Source organism: Hyla sarda, chromosome 3 (genome assembly GCF_029499605.1).
Source record: "Hyla sarda isolate aHylSar1 chromosome 3, aHylSar1.hap1, whole genome shotgun sequence".
Lineage (NCBI taxonomy): Eukaryota > Metazoa > Chordata > Amphibia > Anura > Hylidae > Hyla > Hyla sarda.
In genome coordinates this window covers 194,227,901-194,255,316 of record NC_079191.1, presented here as the reverse complement: position 1 = coordinate 194,255,316, position 27,416 = coordinate 194,227,901, and the positions used below count along the sequence as shown (strand labels likewise).

The 27,416-nt window shown below is 40.7% G+C and overlaps 1 protein-coding gene across 4 annotated transcripts in view; it reads left to right on the top strand.

Moving 5' to 3' along the window:
• KHDRBS2 (KH RNA binding domain containing, signal transduction associated 2) overlaps positions 1-27,416 on the top strand; it is a 495,176-nt gene that overhangs the window by 249,983 nt on the left and 217,777 nt on the right. For all 4 annotated transcript variants that reach the window (XM_056565801.1, XM_056565800.1, XM_056565799.1 and 1 more), the window contains one exon: positions 16,089-16,216. In XM_056565801.1, coding sequence (XP_056421776.1) covers positions 16,089-16,216 — 128 coding nt within the window. The remainder of the gene's footprint in view (positions 1-16,088; positions 16,217-27,416) is intronic.

The window sequence follows — 27,416 nt, the reverse complement described above, 5'->3', positions numbered from 1 at the left end:
CTATCTATACAAGTTTTTACAAGTTTTATTCTATTTTATTTGGATTTTATTAATTTTATATATCACATATCTACTGGCACTGCTGCAAGGGCTCTGCAGGCAGATGCCATAGGCATTATATAACCTAAAATAAATGTATCATTGTTTAATTTATATTGCATCCTACTTCTTCACCCAACTATTGTACACAATATACAAGTTCCACATATGCTTTCATCCATGAGTACATAAAAGACCAGATTCGAGGAAAGTGCCCCCCCCCCTTTCATACAATGGTTTTTTCAGGTCCCATAGGGTACGCGACCTTACACATTAGTACTCATCTGGCACAATAGAGTTTTCAACCTGCTATTGTGGTTAGAGTTTCCTCTCCTTGTATTGCTTCACATTTTAATCAAGTATCCTTCAGGTTAGCTCCCACAGGCACCAGTTGAATATGGACATATGGTCACACATAGAGCACAAACAAAAATACGTAGATAACTACAAGTTTGGTACAAATAAAACACAGACCACACCAGAACTAACTACACAAAAATTTGACAGAACTTTATCTGAGACATTCAGAACTCTAGAATACATTTTGATTAAAAAACTAAAACAACAATGGGAAATCAAATCACTAACTCAGTGCATAGAAGCAAATTTTATACCAAAGGGATTGAGATTGTTTAAAAATCCAGCAGGGGATCTATATAGAGAACTGTTTGATAATGAATGGCAAAATTTACTCCACCAACAGTCCATAGCCTTAGTACAATTAGTAATCAACAGACGCAAACAGTTATTGCAAGATCTAGAAATAAAACAAAGCGACATCAAGGTAGAATTAGATGAATTCACCCAAAATGAAGAATATCTAAAATATCAAGAAATTCTATGCAAAAAGCTATATAAGATAGAAAACGACATAATAGAGAGAAAAAGTAAGAAATTTGGTAGAGACTGTCCCAATCAATCCTCCCAAAAACAACATCAAAAGCACAAATAACAACACTCCACAACATACAATATACCCATTCACAACAGATATCACCTCCACATACACCAAAAAGATACAACCAGAGATAACAAGGCCCACCGACACAATACCCATACACAAACTATTCAAAAACTAACAAGAACTCACGTCACTAACATCACAGCTACCTCACAAAACTCACACCCAGACCCCAACACATCAACAATCTTCCATCACTCCATCAGCCCAATCCACGACCACAGCATTGATTCACCCTCCTTTACAAGAGATATACACCAAAGCCACACCACCTCAAAAAAGACCACACGAAGAAGCACTAGAACCAGACGTAAGACCAAAACAAAAGATAGACCGACTACAATAAATTCAGAATCAGCCATAATCAATTTTAGTAGCAAGACACTATTACCACAACATGTCACACTACTCAACAAAGGTTTGAAAATTGCACCTAGTGAACCGATTGACAAATTCAAAGTGTATATTGGAATAGAGAAATATATGCGCAAACTATGTTTGAAAAAACATTATCAAAAGAATCCCATAGAACTCCAACTTCCAACACCCAAATACCTACACACCAACTTAAAACCACAATCCAAAGCCTATCCCAGACTGGAGATGAGTAACACCATGACAGCATTTAAACTTAATGTAGAAAATGATATAAACAAAAACTAAAAACACCTCAGAAACACAATCTCACAAATAGAGAAATACAAGCCATGGAAGATTTACAAAAAACAATGATATAGTGATATGCCCCGCCGATAAAGGTGGTGGCATAGTCATCTTAGACACACATATGTCTCATACTGAATGCATTAACCAATTATCGGATACTAACACATACAAGACTCTATCACACAACCCCACAGAATCCTATCATCAACTTCTATAAAACATATGTGAAAAAGTACTACAACAAAACATACTCACCAAACAAGAATATGAACATATCACTAATACCGAAAAACGCATACCCATCTTTTACTGCATTCCAAAAATCCATAAAAACACAACCACCAGGCAGACCAATCATTTCCGGAAATCAATCACTAACTTCACACTTATCGGAATAAATAGACATTCTCTTACAGCCATTTGTTAAACAAACAAAATCATACATTAAAGACACTACACAAATCATCAAAACCCTTGAATCCCTAGAGTGGCAACATGACTGGTGTCTGGCCACCCTTGATGTCAGCTCACTATACACTTGCATAGATCACCAACTTGGTATTAAAGCATTTTGTATTAGAAGGCATCCACTACATTATTTCACACAATTATTTTTGTTTCAATGATCAATTTTACCTACAGCTAGTCGGAACCGCGATGGGGACCAGATTTGCGCCGAGTTTTGCAAATCTATTTGTAGCCTATTGGGAAGAGCTTACCCTTAACCCGAATTCGGCGCAAACCTGGTCCTCTGGTAAAGATACATAGATGACATCATCATAATCTTGAAAGGTACACCACAACAATTAACCACATTTACCCAATCACTCAATGACAATACATTTAATCTCAAATTAACACCTAATATCAGTCCCCACACTATGGAATTTCTATATCTCACATCACTGCTCAAAATAATAAACTTATATATAATACATATCATAAACCCACATCCAAAAACTGTTTGCTCCAATTTGACAGTTGCCATATTCCTCAGTGGCTTATAAATATACCCTACGGACAGTATAGACGTATAAGACGAAATTGTACACACATTAATCAGTTTGAAAAAGAGGCTGAAACACTCATGGAACAATTTCAACAGAAACAATACCCCTTCACTTTACTACACGGTTCCCTCCAGAAAGCCAAAACTCAAAATAGAGGAACCTTCTTTTTGGACAAATCCACACCCCAACAAGACACCACACAACAAGCAAAATGCATCATACCCTTCAACACATTACATCAACAAATCAAAAGAATCATCAACAAACATTGGCGTTTATTACAGTCTGACAAAATCATAGGTCCTTCTCTCCCCCCCAGAAGCACCAGTCATCTTCACCAAAGCACCAAACCTAGGTTTAAAAATTGCACCAACCACCAAACCAACAGTTGCAATACAACACAATATAATCCAATCCACTATCTCAGGAAGCATAGGTTGACACCGATGATACCAATGCAACAATTGCAAAGTGACGGAGTTCCCTAAAAAAAACAGAACAAGTCATCTCCACCACAAATCAGAAAAACATATCATCAAAGAACTCCTCACATGCAATAGCAAAAATATACTCTACATCATTAAATGCCCCTGCAACAAACAATATATAGGTAGGACATCACGCACACTCAAAAAACGCATAGCAGAACATTTTTACAATATCAAAAGAGGTTATGATAATCATACACTATCAACACACTACTAGACATTCCACAATTGCCATATCAGAGGCACATATTTTGCTGCCATACAATCTGTAAAACTTGATTGGAGAGGAGGCAATTTCATCTCCAAAATGTCTAAAATAGAATCTAAATACATATTTGAAATGGAAACAATAGCGCCAAAAGGACTGATTGCTGAATTGGAGATTTTCAGTTTCATTTAAAGGATATTCCTAGCAGGAGAAGGGTCCTGGCTTAATGAAGAGTTGAGAGCCAGGCTGTTACCAGAGCCTCAGCCCTCCCCAAGCCACTACCCACTCTCCACTAGAACTACCCATCCATTCACCCATCCAAACAAGTTCCAAAGATATTCAAGCTGTTCTGCAGGCTCAGCCAACCATGACTCTATGTCGATTCTCCATTATATATACCATTTTATAAATAAATCTACCAATTACAGAGCACCTGTCAGTATACACATACGTTTGTAAACATATAGACCAATCATTTAACATCTATACATACATAACATATGCATACATGGAAGTATGTGTACAGTATATACACACATAATATCTTATTAACCAGAAAACATATTTCACAATTATGTACATATACAAAAATCTATGTGATATATTATTTATATATTCACTATAACTATCATCATCTACATATCCATTTTTCTATTTTTTTAGTATCTAGGCATACACACTTCACTATACATACGGTATATACTATATATACCAGTATACAGTCATGGCCATAAATGTTGGCACCCCCTGAAATTTTTCAAGGAAATTAAGTATTTCTCACAGAAAAGGATTGCAGAAACACATGTTTTGCTTTACACATCTTTATTCCCTTTGTGTGTATTCGAACTAAACCAGAAAAGGGAGGGAAAAAAGCTAATTGGACATAATGTTACACCAAACTCCAAAAATGGTCTAGACAAAATTATTGGCACCCTTTCAAAATTGTGGAAAAATAAGATTGTTTCAAGCATGTTTCAACTCACCTGGGGGCAAGTGACAGGTGTGGACAATATAAAAATTACATCTGAAAGCAGATAAAAAGGAGAGAAGTTAACTTAGTCTTTGCAGAGGAGAAGAGAACTCTCTGAGGACTTGAGAAACAAAATTGTGGAAAAATATCAACAATCTCAAGGTTACAAGTCCATCTCCTGAGATCTAGATTTGCCTTTGTCCACAGTGTGCAACATTATCAAGAAGATTGCAACACATGGCACTGTAACTAATCTCCCTGGGCGTGGACGGAAGAGAAAAATTGATGAAAGGTGTCAACGCAGGATAGTCCAGATGGTTGATAAGATGGTTGATAAGCAGACCCAAACAAGTTCCAAAGCTGTTCTGCAGGCTCAGGGAGCATCAGTGTCAGAGCAAACTATCTGTTGACACTTAAATTAAATGAAACGCTATGGCAGGAGACCCAGGAGGACCCCACTGCTGTTGCAGAGAAATGAACTTGAGTAAGCCAAAATCCTTCTGGGAAAAGGTCTTGTGGACAGATGAGAGCAAGATAGAGCTTTTTGGTAAAGCACATCATTCTACTGTTTACCAAAAAGGGAATGAGGCCTACAAAGAAAAGAACACAGTACCTACAGTGAAATCTGGTGGAGGTTCAATTATGTTTTTGGGTTGTTTTGCTGCCTCTGGCACTGGGTGCCTTGAATGTGTGCAAAGCATCATGAAATCTAAGGATTACCAACGGATTTTGGGTCGCACTGTACAGCCCAGTGTCAGAAAGCTGGGCTTGCATCCAAGATCTTGGGTCTTCCAGCAGGACAATGACCTCAAACATACATCAAAAAGCACCCAGAAATGGATGGCAACAAAGCGCTGGAGAGTTATGAAGGGGCCAGAAATGAGTCCAGATCTAAATCCCATTGAACACCTGTGGAGCGATCTTAAAATTGCTGTTGGGAAAAGGCACCCTTCCAATAAGAGAGACCTGGAGCAGTTTGCAAAGGAATCCAACATTCCGGCTTAGAGGTGTAATAAGCTTATTGATGGTTATAGGAAGAGACTGATTTTGGTAATTTTTTCCAAAGGGTGTGCAACCAAATATTAAGTTAAATCATTTTGTCCAGCCCATTTTTGGAGTTTGGTGTGACATTATGGCCAATTTGCTTTTTTTCCGCCCTTTTTTGGTTTAGTTTCAATACACACAAAGGGAATAAACACGTGTATAGCAAACCATGTGTTGCTCCGAATCCTTTTCAGTGATAAATACTTCATTTTCTTAAAAAAACTTCAGAGGTGCCAACATTTACGGCCATGACTGTACATATTTTAGACATTCAGTTTTATTATCTGACGCAATCACATTCCTTGAATAGCATCCCACATATCTAATCCTAACCATGTTGCTAATAATCTATTTCACATAATATCCATTTTTCACCTCCATTTTTATCATATTCCTATTCACATTCTATTGCAATTCCCACTATGTTTTATATATATATATATATATATATATATATATATATATATATTCTTATCACAAGTTTATTCTCTCATTATCATAATATGCACTATTTCTATCGTATATCATCTCTCATTTCAAAATCCATTTATATTTTATCTATATATCTTTTTATATCGTCATATTCAGTATAAAACCCTATAAAATCCTGTTCCCATTGTCATCATGACATACATCTTCAATGTATATAGAAGTATAATGGTTAAACATCCAATTTCATGACTGTTGCAGGGTTAACCATTATCCCTGCATGGTCTCAGTTCCAATCCAGAACAGGTTTTCACCATAAACCTAGTTATCCAATCAGACACAAGCTGGACACATTTAAAACCTGCATTTTCACACAGTTGGTACACTGCTATAGAAAAAGAGATCCAGATGATCTCGAAACGCGTCTAGCCACAATTCCCACTGTATACAGAAATCTACAGACAACCGCACTTCACAGCCTCCCGGTGCGCACAGCACACAAACCGGACTACAAGACACACCAACCTTCCCGGTGCGCACAGCGCATGAAGCATTACATCACTACGCCAGCAAGCAGACCTCTCCCTCCCCTGGCTCCCCGGCACTGACACTGCACTGCCACTCCACAAAGCGATCAGGCGATTAGTTCGGAAGCCGCAGCGGGTAAGTAGCGAGAGCACCGTGGGACCACGTCAGGACAGGTAAGCAACACTGTTCTGCAACCGCCAATCATTGTGCATTCTTACAACTGCTGCATAAGACTTTCAAATCTCTCTGAGGCACATGGATTACATAATTCATGGACCCTACCCACTGGACTACAGAGGGTATATTATTACACTCACAACGGCTATTTTCAACCTGCTTTTGTGGTTAGAGCTACTTCTCCTTTTGTATTGCAGGTACAAAGTAGTACACTACTTAGATGTAGGTATGTGGTATGCAATTATGAGGGCATAAAAATGCGCTACAGTACACTTAAAAGTACCTGAGTACAACACCAGCCGGTGAGTACTTTTGCCTGGACTTTCACAGAATGTAGGCCCCTGACAGATTAACAGGTACAAAATAGTACACTACTTAGATATAGGATGTGGTATCAGTTATGCTCTTATGAGGGCAGAAAAATGCAGTACAGTATGCTTAAAAATCGTATTTAGTAAAACACCAGCCGATGATTATTTTTGCCTGGACTTTTACAGTATATAGGCCCACAACAGATTAGCAGGTAAACAATAGTACACTACTTAGAGATGTAGGTATGTGGTATGCACTTATGAGGGCAGAAAAATGTGGTACATTAAGCTTAAAAAAACTTATTTTAGTAAAACACCAGCCGGTGATTACTTTTGCCTGGACTTTCACAGTATGTAGACCCTTGACAGATTAACAGGTACAAAATAGTACACTACTTAGACGTTCATATGTGGTATGCACTTATGAGGGCAGAAAAATGCTGTAAGTACACTTTAAAAAAACATATTTTTGCACAACAACAGCAGAACACAACAGTGCTGCAGCACAAAAAAGCTATGTACTAAACACAAAATTGCACTCTGTCAAAGACTATTAGGAATGGACTGCTGGGTATCATACTGTCTACAGACTAGTATAACCAGCAGATGATTTGTTGTGGAACAAAGACACATAATTGCGCTGAAAAATTATTCCTGCCTCCTCTGCTAAGGTTTATAAAGTTGAGGTAGCTTGTGTAAATGTATGAGGCAACACAAAGCTATCTGCCCCTCTCTGTAATACTATGCTGAAGAAAGTGACTGGGAGGTTAATGGCTGCAGTAAAAATCCTTTTCAGTGAAAAAAACATTGCTCTCTGTCCACCAGAACGCTGATGTGACTAGGATATGAGACGCTTCTGGAATGAGCTTTTCTGTGTAACACACACACAGCGATGTCCGTCCTATCTCTATGCAGTGTAATGAATGATATGACGAGCCGCAAAATGGCCGCCAAATATATAGGGCTGTGACATCACATGAGTGACTGGCTGCTGATAGGCTGCATCCTGCATGTGATTCAGGGTCAAACCACCCACTTCCCTTCCCGCCTTCCCAGCATTCCTTTCCCCATGTACTGACACGTGGATCCGCCATTTTAGATGCCCTGGAACCTGGAACGCTGTAAATGGAGTTTAATGAAGCCATTCGCAAAATGGAATCGTGGTGATATTTGCCTTCATTGCGAATCGAATATTTCATGAAATTCGTAACAAATTTGAGTTTGTCAGCTTCGATTCACTCATCTCTAGTTAACATGAAAAATACTCATCTGATGCCAATCTGACAGTCAATTTGCTGTAAGTAAATTTAGTTTTGAGGATTTGAAGTGAATAGTTTGTTATGTGGCAACCAGTACATTTTAGAAAAACACATTGCTTGATTTTCCTGTGGATGTAAAATATGTGAATACATTTCCAGCTAATCAGGACTGATTTATGACTTAAATTGCCAACTGGAATCAAATCACCAAGCTCTATTCACCAATATTTTTTCCCCTCGAAGAACAGCAGTTAACTCTTCTACCGCCTGCCGTGCCCAACGTTCTGGCACTTCTCTTCTGTTAAGAGAAAAGAAATTGTAATGAACAGAAAACTATACAGAAAATTTACTTTTAGTTCAGGGGTTGGCCATCTTCATTAAAAATAAAAAGACTAGTTCAGAAGTTCAATATACATACATATATATATATATATATATATATATATATATACCCTCATCTCTGCAACACAATGACAAAGTTATTGCACTCTATGGCAATTCTGTAAAGTTTGGAGGCAAAATATATACTAAAGAGTTGTTTTCATTATAGATATTTATTCTACAATTAGAAAGTGATGTAATTGTGCTTGGTTGTTTATATAGCATCCTATTGAAATTAATGTAGTGAGAATAAAGCACATGCGTTGCCATCTCTTCATTTATTGCCCACTTGGATGTCTTGGCTATTGACTATTTTCACAAGAATAACAGATTTTGGGGGCCTTCTGCCTGTAGAAAGTCACTGGCCGCATAGGTAAATGTACCATAAATGTTAATAATGGGAATAACTCTTAATGTAAAGGTAAATGAATGATAACTAAAGTCATATAAGTGTTAATTCTGGTTTATATAAATATTTAAAATAGTTTCATACATAAATCCCAGTGTTCCAAATTATCACTATGCCATGGTAGTGTGGTGGCTAATCCAAGACTCTGGCCCTCATTTACTATTGCAAACCCGACATGTTTTGTCGGGTTGTGCGCCAGATTCTGTCGCATTGCGCCTGAAATTATGTCTGTGCCAGATTTTGCACCAGAATTGAAAAAACCCAGACTAACTCTCCATTTTGCTAAGAAAACCAGAAAAGGGGCGTGGTCTCCGAAAAGGGGCGTGTTCCTGACATTTTCACAAAAAAACTACATATTTACTAAGGTTTCCACATAAAATGTGGTGGATTTGAGCTGAGGAAAACCCGACAGATCAGAGCATGTGTAAAAAAAAAAAAAGCAAAGTGTAGGGAAAGTGGAAAATGTAGGGAAACCTTAGTAAATAAATAAAAATAAATTGTAGGGAATTAAAACCCACAAAGAAACCTACACTCCACTCTTAGTAAATGAGGGCCAATGTGTATTTTGCATGTTACAATACTGGTAAAACACTGATATGACCTGAAAGAAATCAAGAGAGCACAATGCATGTCCTGAAGAACAGCATAAAGGGTGGATTTGAGGTAATAATGTAAGATCAGTCTTGCAAAATCAGTACTTAAGAGGTACAAGACTGGAACAATTCACAATACTAACATGTTCTTTGGATTTTCATGTGGGTTTATGTAGGCTTGAATAGGAAGTAAAAAAATTCCCATATTGGTAAAGTATACATTTTAAATGAGATATATTAGCCAAACACTTATCCTCTATCCAGAAGAATAGGTGATAAGTTTTAGATTGTGGGGGTCTCACCGCTAGGATCATCAGCAATCTCCTGAATGGGATCCCAGCTTTCCCTGGGAAGGGGACATTTCGACCTCTGCACAAAGCAGCAGCTGACATGCCCCTCCATGCATCTCTATGGGAAAGCCGTTTGGAGGGGTCGCGTCGGCAGCCACTTAGTGCAGGGGCTCAACACGCTCCTTTCCTGCGGAGAGCCAAGGAGAGAGGTGGGGGTGGGTGGGTTACAAGGGGGGATGTCCAAGCAGTTGGATCCCCCCTGCAATCTAAAATGTATCCCCTATTCTTTTCAGCATAAGCTTCTACTTTTAGGACAAAATGACCCAGTGGTCATACATAAAAATGCAGCACATCTCTTCACTTTAAAAAAGCAGCCATTAGTGTTTAAAGGGGTAATCCAGGAAAAAAAAAGTATATATATGTATATATATATATATATATATATACATATATATATATATATATATATATATATATATATATATATATATATACCGTGTTTCTCTGAAAATAAGACCGGGTCTTATATTAATTTTAGTCACAAAAAACACACTAGGGCTTATTTTCAGGGTAGGGCTTATTTATTCATGGGGGCTGTGGGAGTGTGGAGGATGGGGGGCTGTGGGAGTGTGGGGGGCTGTGGGAGTGTGGAGGATGGGGAGCTGTGGGAGTGTGGAGGATGGGGGGCTGTGGGAGTGTGGGGGGCTGTGGGAGTGTGGAGGATGGGGAGCTGTGGGAGTGTGGAGGATGGGGGGCTGTGGGAGTGTGGAGGATGGGGGCTGTGGGAGGATGGGGGGCTGTAGCAGTGTGGAGGATGCCGCACCCCCCATCTTCCACACTGCTATAGCCCCCCATCCTCCACACTGCTATACAGCCCCCCATCCTCCCACAGCCCCCCATCCTCCACACTGCTATACAGCCCCCCATCCTTCCACAGCCCCCATCCTACACACTCCCACAGCCCCCTCATCCTCCACACTCCTGCAGCCCACCATCCTCCAAACTGCTACATTACTGGCGGCCGCGGTCCGGATCTGGACCGCAGTCCACCAGTTGAGTACCCCTGGCCCTAGGTCTTATTTTTGGGGTAGGGCTTATATTGCAGCCCACCCCGATAATCCAGCTAGGGCTTATTTTCAGGGTAGGGTGTATTTTCGGGGAAACAGGATATATATATATATATATATATATATATATATATATATATATATATATGGCTCCAGAAAGTTAAACAGATTTGTAAATTACTTCTATTAAAAAATCTTAATCCTTTCAGTACTTATGAGCTGCTGTAGTTGAGTTGTTCTTTTCTGTCTAAGTGCTCTCTGATGACACCTGTCTTGGGAACTGTCCAGAGTAGAAGCGAATCTCCATAGCAAACCTCTACTACTCTTAGAAGTTCACGAGACAAGCAGAGATGTCATTAGAGAGCACTGTTGCCATAGAGAAAAGAACAACTCATCTGCTGATAATTATTGGAAGGATTAAGATTTTATAATAGAAGTAATTTACAAGTCTGTTTAACTTTCTGGAGCCAGTTCATATTAAAAAAAAGTTTTTCCTAGAATACACCTTTAATTCTGACAAAAGCAATACAATCCTGACACTGAAGTGCAGTAAAGGAATAGAGAGGGCGCTATCTAGCGCATTACCACTAAAAACCAGGGTGAACAGAGGTAATTACAATGCTCACCCAGAATGTTACACTTGCCAAGTGTAACAATGGAAAATAACTTGTGTGTAAGTATGCCGGCAGCCGGTCCACCTTCAGAAAGATGCACAAGGAAAACAAGGAGCCTCCAAGGAGGTGGCGGACATCAGGAGGCGCTGGACACACTCGGAGGGTAAAATCAACTTTAATCACCCATCATGCAACGCGTTTCACAGATTATCTGCTTCATCAGGCATGCCTGATGAAGTAGATAATCTGTGAAACGCGTTGCATGATGGGTGATTAAAGTTGATTTTACCCTCCGAGTGTGTCCAGCGCCTCCTGATGTCCGCCACCTCCTTGGAGGCTCCTTGTTTTCCTTGTGCATCTTACTGAAGTGCAGTGACATCTTACTTAGAGGCAGACATATCAAGATAGGAAACAGCAGGCACAACTTGAACCAAAGAGAGAAATATAAGTGAGCCAAGGAAATATTTCAGTTTGTTTCAGAAGTTACATCAATCAAGTACATATATATACAGTATATATATCTATATATATATATATATATATATATATCTATATATATATATATATATATATATATATATATATATATACACTGTATATGTGCGTGTGTCTTTATCTCTATCTATCTATATATAATGCAAATTTGTAATGTAACAAGATTAGTTTTAGACAAAAAAATAACCAAAATTGAAGAATTAACTAAAGCCTAGAACACCTTGGGAATCACATATCAAAAAAGAACAGTAGGAATTGACTGACATAAGAAGTAAACTTCTGCCAAGGGGAATAAGAACTGTCCAATTTCTAAACAAGGAATAAGTAAAAAGTAACACTAAACTTAGCAAAAGAAATCAGCATTAATTTTATAGTAAAACAGGGTACTGTTTACTTACTTGTGTGACATTGAATGGTTTCTAATGTTTATAATGTAACATTAAACAAGCCAGTGGTTTTCCAATCTAACACATTGATTGCATATCCATCAGATGTGCCATTAATGTCTGAAAGGTGTCGGTCCCATCTCTGTTACTTCCATCTGCCATTCCATGTTGCTATAACTCCTTCAGATTTGAGTGTAGTGAGGCATGCCACAACCTTTTCATTTGCTCTGTGTCTGGATATGTCTGGTGAAATGAAAGCAGAAGGGGATCACAGAGGTGAACATTCAACCCCCCCAATCAGTGGTGTACTTTGGTAGTTGGATATGACCTAAATATCTAAATTTATAAAAGCATTTTAACAAGGCTGCCATCAGAAATTTTGGGGCCCCTTACACAGCTCAGGCCTGGGCCCCCTGGACACCCCTCACAGTACCGCCAATTGCACATATCACATTGCGCGTCCTACAACGTACATTATACCAGTATCAGCATTACAAATCGGGCTGCTACCCCCATGCACTTTTATCCCCTCCCCCCTTGATCAACCCCCTGTGCTATATCATTTGCCCACCCTCTGATCGCAGCCTGTGCCACTTTATATCCCCCCTATGATCCCCCGTGTCACTTTATATGCCCCCTCTGATCCCCCTCCGTGTCACTTATTTCCATTTCTACCCAGTGCACTTTTCATAAAAAATTATATTATCTTTATTCTGTAATTTCATAGGATTACACCGATAACGAATTTTTATAGGCTTTGTTTTATTTTACTACTTTTAAAAAATAACTTTTTGTACAAAAATTTGAATACTTAAAATCATCCTCTTCTGACCCCTATAACTTTAGAATTTTTCCATATACTGGAATGTGTGAGGGCGCACCTTTTGCACTTTGATCCGTAGTTTTTACTGGTACCATCTTTGATTTTTGATGGGACTGTTCGATCGCTGTTTATTAATTTTTATCTTATATAAAATTATATAAAATTAGTTACTGTGGACTTATATTGTAATAGTTTGGACATTTACATACGCGGCGATCCCATGTTTGGGTTCTTAAATTATTTTATTTTAAAAAATGGGAAAAGGGGTGTGTTAAATGCAGTGTGTGTGAATTTTATAGTGCAGTGTTTTCCAAACAATGTATCTCCAGCTGTTGCAAAAGTACAACTCCCAGCATGCCCAGACAGCCGTTGGATCTCCGGCATGCTGGGAGTTTTAGTTTGTAACAGTTGGAGGCACACTGTTTGAAAAACATAGATATAGTTATTTGTGTGTGAGTGTGAACGTACTATAGGTTACCTTATCATGATAAGCACATTCCCCTATACAGCAACTTCTTTCTGGGCCTCCACAGCACAGCAGACAGGCTCCTCCCACCCATGTGACTGATCACATGGTAATGACATCCTCTAAGGTCCTCTACCATCCCATACACAACCCGATGTTCGGCAGTAAATCGCTCCACCCTGCTTCTGTTGCTGCTGCCTGAAACCTCTGCTTGTACAGGGAGGAGAGGAAAGATGCGGTAAGTATTAGGTTGCAGCTGCCAGTGGAAGCAGGAGGCTGCTGTTTTAACAGCAATCTTCTGCTTCTGTGCTGAGGCTGCTGCAGGGGGGTGCAGCGGGGCCCGGGCCTGCTTGGAGCCAGGGCCCCTTACTGGAGTATTGGTGGTACCCCCCTGATGGAGGCCCTGCATTTTAATACCTGTCTGCATTATTCCAGTATACATTTTTCTCATTTCTGTTATGAAAATTTACTTCACACTACTATGTATAACTAGGCAGATATGCCATTCAAGAAAAAGTATGGAAGCGGACAAATATTTTCTAGAATGACTGTATAACCAGTTATAATGATGCATATATACTGCAAATCAGCTAATGAACTTCTGCCATTATGCCACATTAGGACCCTTGAAGAAGCTGGATGAAATTCAAATAACTACATGAAATCTTAGAATAAAATTGATCTTCTGCCTCTTCCATTATGTTTGGTGGCTTATAGCAAACCCCTATCAGAATTTTTTTTATTTTAATCTACATATATTTCTACCCATAATGACTCCACATTATCGTTTCCCTCCCATATATCCTTCCGCAGTGTTGTCTTCAGACTCGATTTCACTTAAAGACAAACTCCTCCCCTTTCCATTTTGTCCGATCCTTCGTGAATAGACTATAACCCTGTATGTTGACCGCCCAGTTACAGTTATCGTCCAACCAAGTCTTTGTTATACCCACTGTGTCATAATTCTCCTCAGACATCAACCACTCCAGTTCCTCTATTTCATTGGTCAGACTTCTGGCATTAGTCAACCTGTAATTCAAAGGTGTATGTTTTTTCTTCCTATGAAGGCTATCCCTATTAACTATTCTAACCCTCTCCCTCCACTCCACACCCAGGTACATTAATAAGTCCCCCCTCTCTATCTACACTATCTTCCCCCTCTACGTTGTAGGTTCCCTCCCCCCTAGTCCCTAGTTTAAACACTCCTCCACCCTTCTAGCCATCTCCTCCCCAAGCACAGCTGCACCCTCCCCATTGAGGTGCAGCCCGCCCCTACGGTAGAGCTGTTGTCCGACAGCGAAGTAGGCCCAGTTCTCTATGAACCCTAACCCCTCTTTCCTACACCAGCTTCTGAGCCACTTGTTTGCCTCCCTAATCTCCCGCTGCCTCCCTGGTGTGGCTTGTGGTACAGGTAATATATCAGAAAATATTACCTTGGAGATCCTTGCCTTACAGTTAGCTTGCGGTCTTAGTCCCTGAAATAATTTTTAAGGACACTCCACCTACCTCTTACTTTGTCATTAGTGCCAATATTTACCATGACCGCTGGATCCTCTCCAGCCCCACCCAGCAACCTGTCAACCCGATCCACGGTGTGCCGAACTCGAGCGCCAGGAAGACAACACACTGTTCGTCGATCCTGGTCTTTGTGACAGATCACCCTGTCTGTCCGCCTAATAATTGAGTCCCCCCCACTGCCAGTACCTGTCTGGCCTGCCCTGCATTCCTCCCTCCCCCTTACTGGAGCAGACAACGGCCTGGCGGTCGGAGGCAGAGTCCTGCTGCAGTACTGCTAGCTCTGAAATGGCATCCCCCTCATCTGATAACCGGGCAAACTTGTTGGGGTGTGTCAGATCAGGACTAGCCTCCCTGATACTTTTTCCTCTACCCCATTTTCTAACTGTAACCCACCTAGCTGCCTGACTGTCCTGCACCTCCATCCCACTATCCTCCCCCACCTCTTCCCCAGAGAGTACTTGCTTAGTGAGCAGGAGACTCCTCTCTGGGTTGTCAATGCATCTCAGTGTTGCCAGTTGCTCCTCTAGATCCAGGCTTCCAAATGAACAACTCGCAATGATCTCACACAACAATATGCACCCTCAAACTACCGTTCAAGGATTGCATACTTTGTGCAAGAGGCACACTGGACTGCCTTTTCCAACATGGAAGCCATACTAGATTTGGGGATTGCAAAAATTAACAGTAAAAAAAAATCAAATATTTCAATTAAACTTCCTGAATTAAAAGTCCCTTAACTTTAAGTCGCTCGCATTTTTATACTTACACTCACTTGTATACTTCACACTCTTGCATACAGACCCACAATCACTAGCTCAGACAATCGCTTAGTGTACTTTCTTTTATAGTTACCAGACACCACCTCTGTCTTCCATTTCCATGTCTGGAATCCCTTTTTTAAACTGGACTAAATTAATCTATTTTAAATAATATTGTTTGTTTTTCTTTTTCTGTAGGATTATAATGATGAAATTCGACAAGAACAATTAAGAGAGCTGTCCTATTTAAATGGTTCTGAAGAGTCCAATCGTGGAAAAGTAACAAGGGGTAGAGGAATAAGATTGGTTGCAACCACTGTAGCCAGGTGAGGAATTAAATTATCACGATAAAATAATATGGTAACACAGAGACACATAAAGTGTGCAACATTTTAAAACGATAAGATAGCTACAGTAGATCAAATTTTATTTGTCTGCAGCCTCTGTACCAGGTTGCCACATTAAGTAAATACTGTGAATGGATTCAATCATGATGTTCATCTGTTTATTCCATCGTGGCTAAAAGCTTTCATATTATTAATAATAATTTATTTATATAGCGCCTACAGATTCCGCAACGCTTACAATTATGGGGTACAAACAAAGACAAGTATCAGACATAATATTACACAATAACTATTCAAACAAGAGGTGTGGGGATATGTTGAGGATATGTTGAGGCCAATTAAAGAATGTTATAGGCCTGTCTGAAGAGATGTGTTTTCAGGCCACGTTTGAAACTATGGAGGTTGTTGTTGAGTCTGAGGGATTGAGGGATAGCATTCCAGAGAATCGGTGCAGCACGAGTGAAGTCTTGGAGACGGGAGTGAGAAGTTCGGATTATAGAAGATATTAGTGTGAGATCATTAGCAGATCGTAGAGAACGTGTAGGATGGTAGACAGAGATGAGAGAGGAGATGTAGGGAGGTGCAGCATTGCGGAGGGCTTTGTGTGTGAGACTGAGGATTTTGTACTGTATTCTGGACTGATTTGGTAATCAGTGTAGTGACTGGCACAGGGAGGAGGCATCGGTGTAGCGGCTGGAGAGGAAGATGAGTCTGGCTGCGGCATTAAGGATGGACTGGAGAGGACAGAGTTTGGAGAATGGAAGGCCTATTAGTAAAGAGTTACAGTAGTCGAGGCGGGAGTGAATCAAAGCAATAATGAGAGTTTTAGCAGTTTCAGTAGTGAGAAACGGGCGGATTCTGGAAATGTTTTTGAGATGCAGGTGACAAGAACGTGAAAGGGACTGAATATGGGGAGTGAAAGACAGATCAGAGTCAAGTATAACTCCAAGACAGCGAGCCTGCTGCCCAGGAGTTATGGTAGTACCACATACCGAGATGGAAATGTCAGGGTTAGGTACAGTATCAGTTGATGGAGAAAAAACAAGAAGTTCTGTTTTCGAAAGATTTATTTTCAGATATAAAGAGGACATGATGTCTGAGACAGCAAAGAGACAGTCACTGGTATTCTCTAGGAGTGCAGGGGTGATGTTGGAGGAAGAGGTATAGAGTTGGGTGTCATCAGCATAGAGGTGGTACTGGAAACCAAATCTACTGATTGTTTTTCCAATGGGGGATGTGTAGAGTGAAAAGAGTAGAGGACCCAGGACCGATCCCTGGGGAACCCCGACAGCAAGGGGAAGAGGAGAAGAAGTAGAGCCAGAAAACGAGACGCTAAAGGAGCGGATAGGAGGAAAACCAGGCGAGAGCAGAGTCCTTGAGACCGATGGAGCGGAGACTACTGAGGAAGAGTTGGTGATCCACAGTGTCAAAAGCCGCAGAGAGGTCCAAGAGAATCAATAAAGAGAAATTGATCCAACTGCGGACCAATATATGGAGGGTTATTTAAACCAATTCACCAAAAGATCACCGAAATGATCCACTAATTCCCTATATTTCCCATATATTTGTTGAAAGGTATAATCTTTATTAATTTCAAAACACCAACAAAAAAGGAGTTAAAATTTGCAGTGTATCTCTCCTCGTGTATTATTAATTATCTGTGCCAGCCAGGCATCACTTATTATCTACCTGTGTGTACCTGCAGTGTACACACGGTTAGTGGAGGAGTCTACACTGTATATTAAAAAACCTATCCTATGCCCCCCTCGACATGTTTCGCCGCAAGAGGCGGCTTTGTCAAGAGGCTTAGGGGCACTGAATGAAAAAGCGCCAAAACAGGGGTTAAATAACCTCCTATTGTGACATCATGGTGGGGTGATATCCACTTCTGATTGGTGGGACACCATCCCGTCCAATCATCCTCTATTTAATTTGATGGACATTTCCATGCACCTATTGCTGCTCTCATAATTCAACCAATCCGCACAGTTGTTTATTGGTTGCCGCGGTAATGCATCACATGATTAGTGCGTCATGATCTCAGAGCCGATGTTCGCATCCGCCTCCTGCGCTATGACCCCTGCGCGAGCTCTTGTACCAGCGCCGATATCCACATCCGCTTCCTGCGCTGTGACCCCTGCGCGAGCTCTTACACCAGCGAGCGTACCTTACTGTCGGAGCTGCGCAGCTCAATATGCGCGGGGACTTAGTCTCCACGGGCATTTCCAAATAGATATAATAGTCAGTCACTATGTAATCTCATGTGCGCCAGAATTTTTCTATGTAAGGGCTGCGTGATGTAATCTGCGCACATATTTGATCTTTCATAGTGCTCCATGTTACTGAGAATAAGCTCCAATAAAATACATTATTGCTCTATATGATATTATATATTATTATTCTATATTGTATATTATTATCACCATAGAAGTAGTTAATTATTTAGTGATAATTAAAAGGCAGCATATTGGTCCATCATGGTTAGTCCATCTACAATTCCCTCCCTGATGTCACTTCGGCAGGGTGTTTAATAATTGTGTTGATAATTGTACACGATGTTTATACATTATGGCAGCTATTCTAAATGAATGCTGAGAAGTTAAATCCCTCATTGAGTCCATTAGGGCTCAGGCTTTTAAGTCGCTGTATCCATCTTGCTTCTTCACGGAGTAATTTCTTATCTAAGTTGCCTCTTCTGGGGCCCAATGTCATCTTGATTAGTCCCCAAAATTTAAGGGTTTGTATATCACCTCTATGAAAATTTCTAACATGTCTCGCCAGTGGGGTATCAGTCCCCAAGAGAAATTGCCATTTGATTTGGCCGTCAGAAGATCGTCAGTGACTTTGGTTAGGGCCGTTTCTGTGGAGTGAAGGGAGTGGAAGCCAGACTGTAAGGGGTCAAGGAGAGAGTTCTCGGAGAGATAGCGGATAAGGCGGGAGTAGACCAAGCGTTCCAGGAGTTTGGAGATAAAGGGGAGATTTGAGACGGGTCGATAGTTGGCTGCACAGGACGGGTCCAGAGATGTTTTTATCAATAGTGGGGTTATGATAGAGTGTTTGATGGAGGAGGGAAAGACCCCAGAAGAGAGGGAGAGGTTAAAGATTTTAGTTAGGTGACAGCTGATAGCAGGAGAGAGGGATGGGATGAGGTGTGAAGGCATGGGGTCACTAGAGCAGGTAGTGGGGTGGGCAGAGGAGAGGAGCCTGGAAACCTCATCCTCCGTTACAGGCTCAAAAACTGAGAGTGATGAAGAGGAGACGTGGCTGGGAATTGGATCAGAACTTTTAAGGGACTGGGAGAGGATTTCATCACGAATATCATCGATTTTAGTTTTGAAGTATTTGGCCAGGTCTTCAGCACAGAGATCAGTGATTGGGGTCTGTACTTTAGGCTGAGAGAGTTGAACGTGTCAAAAAGGCGTTTTGGGTTGTTAGACAGAGAGGAGATGAGGGAAGTAAAATATGTTTGTTTGGCGAGATGAAGAGCGGAGTAATAGGATTTAAGCATGAATTTATAGTGCAGATAGTCTGAAGAAGTCTTAGTTTTCCTCCACAGACGTTCAGCACACCTAGAGCATCGCCTGAGAAAGCGGGTTGTTTGCGTGTGCCAGGGTTGCTGCCGTCTGTGTCGGGAGGTTCGTGTTTTTGGGGGTGCCATTTGATCCAGGGTAGACTTTAGGGTGTCATGGTAATGTTTGGCTGCTAGATTAGGGCAGAAGAGAGAAGAGATTGGTGATAGTGAAGATTGTAGAATATCTGTAAATTGACTGTTGTTTATGGCACGCAGGTTTCTGTAAGTGTACAAGGTTGGAGTGTCTGGAAGAGGATAGGAGTTACTGATAGAGAAAGAGAGAAGGCTTTGGTCAGAGAGCTCAAAAGGAGAATTAGTGAATTTAGAGACAGAGCAAAGTCTAGAGAAGATCAAGTCCAGTGTATTCCCATCCTTGTGTGTGGGAGAGTAAGCTGTGAAAGGGCATAGGAGGAGGTTAGAGACAGGAGCCAAGAGGCAGAAAAGGAGATTGGGGTATCAATGGGGATATTAAAATCACCCATAATGAGTGTAGGTGTTTCTGAGGAAAGAAAGTGAGGGAGCCAGGTGGCAAAATGATCCAGGAACATTTGGGTAGAACCAGGAGGACGATAGATGACCGCCACTCTGAGAGACAATGGGCGGAAGAGCCTGAGGGTGTTGACCTCAAAAGAGGGAAACGTGAGTGACACTTTAAATTCAAATAATTACATAATACATAGGATGTAAAGTTTTCTTACTTACATAATCAAAAGCTATCCCATTATATTTGATTTCTACAGTAATAATATATAATATAATAATAATAATAATAATAATAATAAAGTAATGAATATACATTCATATATAGTACTGTGCACAATTCACAAACCATTATTTTAAGACTTAAAAGGGTACTCCGGTGGAAAACTTCAATTTTTTAAAGGAACTGATGCCAGAAAGTTAAACCGATTTGTAAATTACTTCTATTAAAAAATCTTAATCCTTTTGGTAATTTTTAGCAGCTGTATGTTACAGAGGAAATTCTTTACTTTTTGAATTTCTTTTTTGTGTTGTCCACAGTGCTCTCTGCTGACACCTCTGTCTGTGTCAGGAACTGTCCAGAGCAGCATAAGTTTGCTATGGGGATTTTTTCCTGTTCTGGGCAGTTCCTGATAAGGGCATCAGGTGTCAGCAGAGAGCACTGTGGACAACACAAAAAAGAAATTAAAAAAATAAAGATTTTCCCCTATAGCAAACAGCTGCTAAAAAGTACTGAAAGGATTAAGATTTTTTTAATAGAAGTAATTTACAAATCTGTTTAACTTTCTGGCACCAGTTCATTAAAAAAAAAAAAAAGTTTTCCACCGGAGTACACCTTTAACCCCTTAACGACAATGGACGTAAATGTATGTCATGGTGACGTGGTACTTAATGCACCATGACGTACATTTACGCGCCGACATGATCGCGAGCACCGGAGCGGTGCTCGCGTCATGCCCGGCAGGTCCCGGCTACTATCAGCAGCCAGGGACCCGCCGGTAATTGCGGACATCCGCGATTGCGCGGATGTCCGCCATTAACCCCTCCAATGCTGTGATCAATAGAGATCACGGCATCTGCAGCATTGCGGTACTTTGAACGGATGATCGGATCGCCTATACATAGCACTGCACAGTATTAGCAATCAACTGATTGCAATGAATAGTGCCCTATGGGGACATAAAAAGTGTAAAAAAAAAAAGGAAAAAAATGTAAAATAAAAAAGTAAAAAAATGTGAAAAATCGCCTCCCCCAATAAAAAAGTAAAACGTCCGTTTTCCCCATTTTACCCCCCAAAAAGCGTAAAAAATAATAATTTATACACATATTTGGTATCGCCGTGTGCGTAAAAGTCTGAATTATTAAAATATATTGTTAATCATCCCGTACGGTGAACAGCGTAAACGTAAAAAAATAAAAATAGTCCAAAATTGCTGCTTTTTTCTCACATTTTATTCCAAAAACAAATTAATAAAAAATGTATAAAAAGTAAAACCTAAGCAAAAGTGGTTCTGGTAAAAACTACAGATCATGACGCAAAAAGTGAGCCCTCATATCGCCCCATATACGGAAAAAATGAGAAAGTTATAGGTAGTCAAAATAGGCAATTTCAAACATACAAATTTTGTTAAAATGGTTTGAGATTTTCTTTAAGCGGTACAATTATAGAAAAGAATATAATCATGGGTATAATTTTAATCGTATTGACCCACAGAATAAAGAAAACATGTCATTTTTACCAGTTAGTGTACAGCGTGAAAACAAAACATTCCAAAATTTGCTAAATTGCGGTTTTCTTTTCAATTTTCCCACATAAATAATATTTGTTTAGTTGCGCCGTACATTTTATGGTAAAATAAGTGAAGTAATTACAAAGTACAATTGGTGATGCAAAAAACAAGCCCTCATATGGGTCTGTGGATGGAAATATAAGAGAGTTATGATTTTTAGAAGGCGAGGAGGAAAAAACGAAAATGCAAAAATAAAATTGGTCTGGTCCTTAAGGCCAAAATGGGCCTGGTCCTTAAGGGGTTAAAGGATTATTTCCATCTCCATGATTATTCTTTTTGCCCAGCATAAATGTTTAAAAAAAAAATAAATATGCATGCCTGGTGACTGCCTTGTTCTATTCACTTAAAAACTTCTTGTTTTTTCTCCATCAACTGATACTGTACCTAACCCTGACATTTCCATCTCGGTATGTGGTACTACCATAACTTCCAGGCAGCAGGCTCGCTGTCTTGGAGTTATACTTGACTCTGATCTGTCTTTCACTCCCCATATTCAGTCCCTTTCACGTTCTTGTCACCTGCATCTCAAAAACATTTCCAGAATCCGCCCGTTTCTCACTACTGAAACTGCTAAAACTCTCATTATTGCTTTGATTCACTCCCGCCTCAACTACTGTAACTCTTTACTAATAGGCCTTCCTTTCTCCAAACTCTGTCCTCTCCAGTCCATCCTTAATGCCGCAGCCAGACTCATCTTCCTCTCCAGCCGCTACACCGACGCCTCCTCCCTGTGCCAGTCACTACACTGGTTACCAATTCAGTCCAGAATACAGTACAAAATCCTCAGTCTCACACACAAAGCTCTCCACAATGCTGCACCTCCCTACATCTCCTCTCTCATCTCCGTCTACCATCCTACACGTTCTCTCCGATCTGCTAATGATCTCACACTAACATCTTCTATAATCCGAACTTCTCACTCCCGTCTCCAAGACTTCACTCGTGCTGCGCCGATTCTCTGGAATGCTATCCCTCAATCCCTCAGACTCAACAACAACCTCCATAGTTTCAAACGTGGCCTGAAAACACATCTCTTCAGACAGGCCTATAACATTCCTTAATTGGCCTCAGCATATCCCCAACACATCCCCAACATATCCCCACACCTCTTGTTTGAATAGTTATTTTGTAATATTATGTCTGATACTTGTCTTTGTTTGTACCCCATAATTGTAAGCGCTGCGGAATCTGTAGGCGCTATATAAATAAAATTATTATTATTATTATTATTGAAGTGACTAGGATGCTGATGCCCATCATCAACCCTTCAGATGCCATTATCAATGCTGATTACGGCATCTGAAGTGTAAGGGAGGTTTACAGAGACTTGTCGGATAACCCACAGCGCAATCATAAGTCAAGATAGTAGCCCGAGCTTCACTCACCTGTTTCTGTGCTGCTCCGACGATCTTCTCCTTTGGTCTGCCTTCGGGTAATCCTTAGTAGTAGATCACTAACTAATATCACTGATCAGTTCTATGCCTATGCAAAGCACTGAACAGTATTAGCAATCAAAGGATTTCTATAAATAGTCAGCCCCTTGCCTAACAAAAATTTTAATCCCCCCATTTTCCATTTTACAAATAAAAAATGTAAAAAAATAAAGGACTAAATAAACATCTTTGGTATCACAGCATGCAAAAATGTCCAAACTACTAAAATAAATATAATGTTAATGATCCTGTATGGTGAACAGTGTAAACATAAAAAAATACCAAAGTTCAAAATTGCTGATTTTTGATCACATATACGCAATGTGGTACTGTTAAAAACTACAGATCCCAGTACAAAAAAATTAGCTCACGTACAGCAACATATATGGAAAAATAAGCAAGTTAAAGGGGTATTCCAGGCAAAGGGGTATTCCAGGCAAATACATATATGGAAAAATAAGAAAGTTAACCCCTTCCCGACCTATGACATACCTGTACGTCATGAGTGGGAAGGTGTTCCCGACCCATGACATACAGGTACGTCATGAACATTTTTGCCGCTACTCGCGGCATCCCCCAGCGCCCGGTAAGATGGTGATAGCCAGCCATCTTACCATGCGACCATGGGGGGTTTCATCCCGCACCCCCCCCCAGCGATCGCTGCTATCAGCTAGTCAAATCTGACTAGCTGATAGCAGCGTTTCGCTATCAGAATACTTAGCAGCGCGGTGTGTGAGTCCCGATCACGGGGATCGGGACACACACCGATCTGCTAAGTGTCCCTCACCCGTCCCCCGGCGTCACTTACCCGGATATGCGGTGTCCCGAGCGGTCCCGGCGCGAGTGACGTCCTCCAGGCGGTCCCGGCGGCGCTGCGTCTCGGCGGTGAGTTTCCGGCAGCAGTGCGGCATCTTCATTGGCAGCAGTGAGATCGCCGTAAGGCGATCTCACTGCTGCCTCTGGGAGTTTCAAAACTGTAACTCCCAGCATGCCCAGACAGCCTTTGGCTTTCTGGGCATGCTGGGAGTTGTAGTTTTGCAACATCTGGAGGCCCATAGTTTGGAGACCACTGTATAATGGTCTCCAATCTCTGCTCTTCCAGATGTTGCAAAACTACAAATCTCAGCATGCTCAGTCTGTCCAGGCATGCTGGGAGTTGTAGTTTTCTAACATCTGGAAGAGCACAGATTGGAGACCATTATACAGTGGTCTCCAAACTGTGGACCTCCAGATGTTGCAAAACTACAACTCCCAGCAATCCCAGACTGCCCAAGCATGCTGAAAGTTGTAGTTCGGCAACATCTGATCCTTCAGATATTGCCGAACTACAACTTCCAGCATGCCTGGGCAGTCTGGGCATGCTGGGAGTTGTAGTTTTGCAACAACTGGAGGCACACTAGTTGGGAAACATTGTCCGTTTCCTACCTCAGTGCCTCCAGCTGTTGCAATTGTTGCAAAACTATAACTCCCAGCATGCACTGACAGACCATGCATGCTGGGAGTTGTAGTTTTGCAACAGCTGGAGGCACACTGGTTTGGAAACACTAAGTTTGGTTGCAAAACACTTGAAAGTTTATTACTTAACTTAGTGTTTCCAAACCAGTGTGCCTCCAGCTGTTGCAAAACTACAACTTCCAGCATGCACGGACAGCCAAAGGGCATGCTTGGAGTTTGCAACAGCTGGATGTTTGCCCCCTCCCCCCAATGTGAATGTACAGGGTACACTCACATGGGCGGAGGTTTACAGTGAGTGCTGCAAGTTTGAGATGGCGCAAATTTTGCGCTGCAGCTCAAACTTCCAGCGGCAAACTTGCTGTGAACCTCTGCCCATGTGACTGTACCCTAAAAGACTACACTAACACTAACCTAAAATAAAAAGTAAAAAACACTACATATACACATACCCCTACACAGCCCCCCTCCCCAAAAAAACGTCTGGTACGCTACTGTTTCCAAAACGGAGCCTCCAGCTGTTGCAAAATAACAACTCCCGGTATTGCCGGACAGCCATTGACTGTCCAGGCATGCTGGGAGTTTTGCAACAGCTGGAGGCACCCTGTTTGGGAATCATTGGCATAGAATACCCCTATGTCCACCCCTATGCAAATCCCTAATTTAGGCCTCAAATGCGCATGGTGCTCTCTCACTTTGGAGCCCTGTCATATTTCAGGGCAACAGTTTTGGGACACATATGGGGTATCGCCGTACTCGGGAGAATTTGCCTTACAAATTTTGGGGGCTTTTTCTTCTTTAACCCCTTATGAAAAAAATTAATTTTTTTACACTAACATGCTGGTGTTGCCCTATACTTTTCATTTTCACGAGAGGTAAAAGGGAAAAAAGACCGTCTAAATTTGTAATGCAATTTCTCTCGAGTACGGAGATACCCCATATGTGGGCGCAAAGTGCTCTGGGGGCGCACAACAAGGCCCAGAAGGGAGAGTGCGCCATGTACATTTGAGGTGATTTGCACAGGGGTGGCTGATTGTTACAGCGGTTCTGACATAAACGCAAAACAATAAATATCCATATGTGACCCCATTTTGGAAACTACACCCCTCACGGAATGTAATAAGGGGTGCAGTGAGCATTTACACCCCACTGGTGTATGACAGATTTTTGGAACAGTGGTCTGTGAAAATGAAAAATAAAAATTTTCATTTGCACAGTCCACTGTTTCAAATATCTGTCAAACGCCAGTGGGGTGTAAATGCTCACTGCACCCCTTATTAAAGTCCATGAGGGGTGTAGTTTCCAAAATGGGGTCACATGTGGGGGGGGTTCACTGTTCTGGCACCATAGGGGCTTCCTAAATGGGACATGCCCCCCAAAAACCCTTTCAGAAAAACTCACTCTCCAAAATCCCATTGTCGCTCCTTCCCTTCTGAGCCCTCTACTGCGCCCGCCGAACAATTTACATACGCATATGAGGTATTTCCTTACTCGAGAGAAATTGGGTTACAAATTTTAGGGTGATTTCTCTCCTTTTACCCCTTGTAAAAATTCAAAAATTGGGTCTACAAGAACATGCGAGTGTAAAAAATGAAGATTTAGAATTTTCTCCTTCAATTTACTGCTATTCCACTTACTGAATGTCATTTTGAATACTTTGGGGGTTGCAGTTTTTATAATGGGGTCATTTATCGGGTATTTCTAATATGAAGACCTTTAAAATCCACTTCCAACCTGAACTGGGCCCTGAAAAAGTACGATTTTGAAAATCTTGAGAAAAATTGGAAAATTGCTGCGGAACTTTGAAGCCCTCTGGTGTCTTCCAAAAGTAAAAACTTGTAATTTTTTTGATGCAAACATAAAGTAGACATATTGTATATGTGAATCAATATATAATTTATTTGGAATATCCATTTTCCTTACAAGCAGAGACTTTCAAAGTTAGAAAAATGCAAAATTTTCAAAATTTTCATGAAATTTTTAGATTTTTTACCAAGAAATTTTACCAATAACATAAAGTAGAATATGTCACAAAAAAACAATCTCGGAATCAGAATGATAAGTAAAAGCATTCCAGAGTTATTAATGTTTAAAGTGACAGTGGTCAGATTTTCAAAAAATGCCCAGGTCCTGAAGGTGAAAATGGGCTGGGTCATGAAGGAGTTAAAGGGGTATTCCAGGCAAAAACTTTTTTTATATATATATCAACTGGCTCCGGAAAGTTAAACAGATTTGTAAATAACTTCTATTAAAAAATCTTAATCCTTCCAATAGTTATTAGCTTCTGAAGTATTCTGTTTAACTGCTCAATGATAATGTCACGTCCCGGGAGCTGTGCATGATGGGAAAATATCCCCATAGGAGCTGCACAGCTCCTGGGACGTGAGTCATCAGAAAGCAGTTAGACAGAAAACAGCAACTCAACTTCAGAAGCTAATAACTATTGGAAGGAT